Source organism: Rosa chinensis, chromosome 7 (genome assembly GCF_002994745.2).
Source record: "Rosa chinensis cultivar Old Blush chromosome 7, RchiOBHm-V2, whole genome shotgun sequence".
Taxonomy (NCBI): domain Eukaryota; kingdom Viridiplantae; phylum Streptophyta; class Magnoliopsida; order Rosales; family Rosaceae; genus Rosa; species Rosa chinensis.
The window spans coordinates 25,079,574-25,086,024 of NC_037094.1; the positions used below are offsets into that span (position 1 = coordinate 25,079,574).

The following is a 6,451-nucleotide window of genomic DNA, read 5'->3' on the forward strand; positions in this document are numbered from 1 at the left end:
ATGTGGCAGATTTGTTCACCAAATCATTGCCTAAGGCCACATTTGAGAAACATGTGAAAAACATAGGAATGCGAAGTCTTTCCAAACTCCCCTGATTAATGTAAGTATCAGGGGGAGGTGTAGACGTCAGGGGGAGTCTAACATACACATGTCATACTCAAATGTAAAAGGTGCGTTGTACTCTTTTCCTTCGACCAAGGTGTATTTTTTATCCCACAGAGTTTTTATTGTTACTTGGCAAGGTTTTTAGTGAGGCAACAACTCATGCACCATTTCATCTTTGACTTGGCACAAGGGGGAGTGTTAAAGGAAAAACACATTATGTGCCTTCGTCAAAGTGATTGACGGAGAGGGAATCAAGTAATTAGCAATCACCATCAATCAGCATGGATCAAGGACCAATCAGTAGTTAATGTCATCCTTATTGTTGATATTTCCGTTGTAATTCTCTCTCTATATAAAGGGGTTATGAAATGAAATGAGGAGACCAATTCCAATTGTCATTTTACTTTAACAAATTATGTAATATCAGACATGAGAAAGTTAGGTATAACAAGAATATTAGGTTTTTAAAAAAAAAATATTTTAAAAAAAACCCTTAGCCCATCACACACTTACATATGTCAGTGAAAATCGAACTTATGACTTTTACAATGTTGGAATTATAACTTACCAATATATCACAACTCACGGACATATTAGGTCAATATTAGTTAAACCTAATTTTCTTATGTCTTTCTACTACAAGATAATAAAGATAATAAGATATCACGTCATTTTAGACTCATATTTGGTACAAACAACTTCTAATCTTCCAACACCCAAAAGAAAACCATAAGACTCTCTCAAGAGAAAACTAAGGTTGCGGCGGCGCAATATTTCCAGCTCTCGTCCGATGGCTCTCCGACGTCACCTACGTCATTGTTATGCTACCGGACAAGCGACAAATGGTTTAGACCTCTGGACTTTCTTTGCTTGCGGTATGACAGTTGTAGCTGGACCTATTCGGATCAAGATAGCTTTGGGGCTGGATGTTTCGTGTGTGTCGGTTTAGTGAAGGCGATGGCGACAGCGAATGGATTGTGCTCCAAATGACAACGACTTTGTGATCACCATTGATGGGATTTTGGCAGCCTCGATGCCAAGATCCTTCCCTGTTTCGGGTTCGGTCGGCTTGTGTTGCAGAACGACCTTCATCTTCTGGGTGCTAGCGCGAGATGGTCGTCTTCCTTGACGCAGGACGACAGTTTGTAGCTAGTCAGTGTGGCGACATCGGTAAAGGGTCATAGCGGCAATATTCTGTAGGTATACGTGGAACATGAAGGCCTTTAGGTTGTGGAGAGTAGGTATGACTAGGCCTAACTGTTGGGCCTAGGCAGGATGTCCTTTGGGCTTTAGGCCTCTATTTTAGTTTTAATTTAGTTTTTTTTTCTCTAATAATTCCTTTCTTTTCAAGGGACCTATGCTTGTTAGTTTTTAATGAGCGCTAATGAGTGTAGTTTTACTTTGCTTATTTGCTAGCTTAGCTTATAGGCTCGCTTTGTTAAGTGAGCACTAATTGCATAATGAACGGTCTATACCTATGTATTATCGTGGTACCCTCACAACCTCTTATTTATCTCGCTATTGGCAAATGACATCGGAGGGGTATATAATGGCCATTCTGACAATCATTTATGAATTGATTCAAAAAAAAAAACTATTAATCTTCCAACAATCTAAAACCCCACAGTAAACAAGTCACAGCCGCCTAAAATAGGGAAAGGACACCTGCCATTTCTCTTCGGCCTTTTACGTGTTCACTTCTTGTCTTCTTGGGCTATCTTCACTCTCTCCCTCCTTTACCCTTCTTTATAAGCTAGCTTCGAAATCACACGCCAAAAACGTAATCTACCGCCAAAAACGTCAGCTTCGAAATCACACGCCATCAACAGCCAAAGAGCTCCAGATTATTGCTCGCTTTTAACTTTGGCTCTCACATGATCACACCCTGCATGGTAATCTCTCTTAATTTCTGAATTTGTTCCAAGTCAAACTTTAGTTTGTTTCCTCTGTCATTGGATCTCAAACTGCAGATAATTGAGTTTCCAAATCTGAGTTCCTGATTGATCGAGGTGAGATTTATTCTTTGTCACTTACCTTTTAATTGCGTTAGGAATTTCTTTAATTTTGAAATGAATTGTTGGGGTTCTTTGCTTGAATTTGGGAATGAATTTCTAGTTCCACATTAATAAATAGATGCAAATATATGCGTCATTGATAGAGTGATTCTTATTTGAATTATAGTTGCATTCCATGTCATGTTTAGTCATTGTGTTTATGTTTTTCTTCTTTCGTTTGGTTCCAGATTTGCACTTTCAGTTGGCACGGTTCGACTTTGAAAGAGACCATGTAGAACATCATGTTATATATACGTAGGTAATAACCTCTGAAAACAAGAGTAAGGTATAGCAGCATCTCTGTCTATAGGTCTTCCATCGCAACTAGCGAGGCTCATATCAAATAACAATGCCTTCAATTTCTTTTACTGGCATTTGTTAATTAGGACGACCGAAAATTGCTTGGCTTCTTACATATAACATCATCAGGTGTCATTCTTCCCTACAATCTAATTAATTCACAATTTGACACTATTGTAAGGAGGAATGGCTCCTGACCAACCAAATTCCCTCACAAAATGGCTAGAAAGAACCAACCAGATTCAAAAGCTAACTTCATTATGTACACTAATTTAACATATATAGAACTAAGTATATTACATTGTGAAATAAGAGTATATTCCTCTAGCTAATCATCTATAAGGTCTTTCTTCGTGTGTCTATGTTGTTGAACTACCAAAATTGAACCACTGACGTTGAAGTCTGAAGAAGCCAAAAGATCTCCAACCGTTCCCAGTTCAGGACATTCTTCCCAATCACTCATTTGGGTGGTTAATGGTGAGTGTCCTCGCCCACCTCGCCCTACTATAAACAGCGTGTACAAGTCCCCAATGTCTCGTAGAGCTGCCACTGTTTCTGTCCCATTGTTTACATACTTCTCAACATATCCAACTTTACCAGACGCAACAAACCTAACCGGCCAACAAAGACACAACTTTATCGGATGCATAGTTAATTGATAAAGAATAGAAAGAATCGTAGTTTTTTTTTCTCTTAAAACAAATAAGATCTTGGCAAACACACACAACTGCACATAATTCTTTCTTAGAAATATAAAACAATTCTTACAAACTCTCATTCAAATATCCAAACAATAGTCTAGTTTTCTGGTCTGAACCTAACCCAAGTTGCTTACATGCATGTACGTCGTTGCATTAATAAGAGCACATTTTTTCAAGATTAAGAACTGTTTGTGTGTGTTCCCTTTTTCACTTGAATGCATTGAACTGAACTTTTGATAAATATCAACGAACAAACAGAAGAACAAAAATCATTGTTGTCTCAAAAATCAGTTGTTTCTTGTTTGGGTATGTGAAAAGGGAGATTTGCACACGTTAAAATCTCAGTAGTCGCTGTTAGACCACACATGTACCCTATTACTGATCATATGTTCCACACGAGACCTACTTACCCAAGTAGCTAGTTGCAAGTGTGTTGAGATTGAGAAGACCGTAGCTTAAGTAGATTATTTTCTAAAAAGAAAGAGATTTCAGAGCCAAATGAAGCAAGATAAATAGAGGTACGTACCCGTTATAGAAGTCATTAAGAAAGGAATTGTCAATATCATTGCCCATTTCCAAACTTGACAACGCCATGAAGACCTCAATGTCATTGTTCCCCTTCTCCGAGTCTACCTTCATATTCCTCGTGTTTGATGATTCTGTAGGCAGGAATCTAATCACCGTCAAATTAATCTTTGTATGATTTGCAATTCGAGTACTCCACGCAATAGCTTCACGATCATCAGGCCCTCCGAAAAATAGAGTTGCAACATGCTGGACAGTGTCCACCCTAGTCAGCTGCGAGAACCCTAAAGATCCAGCAAGCCCTTTCTCCACAATAATCCCAACAGTACTAGGTGCATGGCGAAGAATCTTCTGGTTCGTCGTCCGTACAGCCTGTTTCCCAATCTCCATCTTCCCATCAATGCGCTGATGCTTGTGAAACGGCAACAAAATGATCGTTGTGCGCAAGTCCTCAGCAGCAGTGCACACATCCTCATACAGGCCAGCTAAAGTTGACACGGTTTTGATTATGTTGATTAGAATGCTGGTCTCTACAGTAAAGGCGTCAACTGCCCTATGGATTTCCACCACATCATTGCCACCGTACTCTTCCTCATCGCTCATTTCATCATCTTCGAGCTCATGATACGACACATTGGTTCTGCGCTTCTTTTGTAGCTCGATTAGGTGAGCCATGTAGGGCATTATGGGTGATGTTTGAGGACCTCTTAATGTTGCTATCACTGAGAGTATAGCGTTTACTTGACGAGGTCCATACACGCATCCCAGCACTCGAAGCTCATTCTCAGGCTTTTCCAGTTCAGTACTCAGTGTTGTGTGTGTGTGAGCGAACAATTGATATTCTTTTTTCATTAGGATAGCCACCATTGGCCCTGATATTACAGTGCTAATAACGACTGTCATTACTAACAAATTGTAAGCCATAGGGGTCCATTCCTGAAACAACCCAATTGATTTAGAAAAAGTTAGAAATTAGAAATCTTAAACATGTAGAGGAAAATTAGAAATCTTACAAATAGTTTTTTGGCCGCGGTGCCTATGAATAAGAGATCAGCATGCCCCTTCAAGTTCAATACAAAAGCAAGGAAAACCCCTTCACTGAATGGAATCTTCAAATAGTGGCAAACTGCAAGAACGCCGCCAATCTTGCTGCAGATGCACAACAGCACCAGCACGAGAACAATCAATATGTTGGACATGTTACTAAAATAAGTCCCGTCAAATTGGAAGCCGATGTACCCAAAATAAATAGGAAGTACAAAGTTGTGAACAGAGTAAGTGAGTTTATGTAGTAATGTTCTTGCCGTTTTCCCTTCTTTAGGGAATGCCATGCCAGCAAGAAAGCAAGCTATGATGCTGTTGAAATTGGCCAGTTCAATCAGCATAGAAGTCGCTATTAGAATCGATAGTATGATAAACACCTCAGGGTTTCTAAGGTACTTGTGGTTACTGATGCGTTTGTTCAACCATGTAGCCATGTACCTGAAAGCAACGAGCACAAGCACCAACCCTACTAGGACTAAGAAGGCGTTTCCTACCATTTTTCCTGACGTGCACAAGATCATGAAATTGAATATCAGTAAGCAAGTAAGCTCAATGACCAGTGCAGAAGACACCGCCAAGCGTCCAATGTCTGAGGTTGCAAATCTCAGCTCTGCTGCTAGACGGTTGACGACTGGGGTGGCGGAGTAGGCTACAAATAACATCATGGCGATAACATAATTTGCCTTACCAAGGGATTTTTCCAAAAAGTATTCACGCAGAAAGAAGGACGAGACCAACCCAAAAATGGCTCCTACTGAGGCACCGCCGCATGCAAGTATGCACACAACACGAAGGTTTCGCCTAATGAAAGCAATGTCCACCTCCAAACCAAACAGGAACATGAAGAGGATGCGGCAGAAGAACCCGAACATCTCGTAGTATTGTGCAGCTGAAGGGGGTAAGAAGTAATGCTTTACTTTCTTTATATTACACAATCCCGAAGGACCTAACACCAAACCAGCCTGGTATATAAATGTACGAGTCAGTTTTAAATATTTTAAGTTACCAGACTATCAATATCCAAACAACTCACGCGATTTAGAACAAACTTATGACAGAATTAGGAGATATATACACTCACTAGGATCTGAGCAATGGGACCTGGTTGACCCAATGCCTTGAGCAGAATGTGAAAGAAGTGTGAGATGACGAGAATGCAAGAGACTTGGACGGCCATGGCCGCTAGTGGGTTAGCCAAATCATCTTGGCATACGAATTTGTGAGTTGCATCCATGAGCTTTTGATCGGTATGTAAACGAGTACAAGAATCAGAAATTGATGTTGGAGAAGAGGAGTGATTCTAATCAGCAGCAGATTCTCACTTGTGCAACAAAGAGGTTATGATTGTAAGCAAAGAGGTTAATACATGTAAGAGGGAAAGAGTGAAGCTACCTCATTTTGGGTTTAGATCCTTTTTTTGCTCATGGTGGAACCGTAAAAATCTAAGGCCTTTCTTCACTATATGGTTGATTGTTTTGTCAAATTTGGGTTTCATTATGTGGTCTTGAATCCGATTTCATGACCAATATCCTTTTAATCCTCCGTTAATTTGGCCTCGTCAACCACTTCAAAGTGTTACCTCCATTTGTGTGTGTGTGTGTGTTTTTTTTATGTGTCTGAAGGATTGAAGGTATAGTAATATTTTTTTTTTCCTCCTTGATGGACGATTACTAGACTGGTCCTATGCTTACTACTTTTTACTAAAATGTTTGAAAATTCACA

The 6,451-nt window shown here is 39.8% G+C and overlaps 1 protein-coding gene across 1 annotated transcript; it reads right to left on the bottom strand.

Moving 5' to 3' along the window:
* Positions 1-2,643: 2,643 nt before the first annotated feature.
* On the bottom strand, positions 2,644-5,965 carry LOC112177674 (cation/H(+) antiporter 1). Its single transcript, XM_040511985.1, has 4 exons — positions 5,811-5,965; positions 4,699-5,691; positions 3,687-4,621; positions 2,644-3,070 (listed from the first exon to the last, which is right to left on the bottom strand). The coding sequence occupies exons 1-4, from the start codon at positions 5,961-5,963 to the stop codon at positions 2,788-2,790; spliced, it is 2,364 nt and encodes a 787-aa protein (XP_040367919.1). The 5' UTR covers positions 5,964-5,965; the 3' UTR covers positions 2,644-2,787.
* Positions 5,966-6,451: the final 486 nt, after the last annotated feature.

Coding starts and splice junctions, on each gene's coding strand:
- LOC112177674 (XM_040511985.1), bottom strand. CDS start 5,963: ATGGATGCAACTCACAAATTCGTATGCCAAGATGATTTGGCTAACCCA. Junction 4,622..4,698: donor CCGCGGCCAAAAAACTATTT/GTAAGATTTCTA, acceptor GGGTTGTTTCAG/GAATGGACCCCTATGGCTTA. Junction 3,071..3,686: donor CTTAATGACTTCTATAACGG/GTACGTACCTCT, acceptor TTGGCCGGTTAG/GTTTGTTGCGTCTGGTAAAG.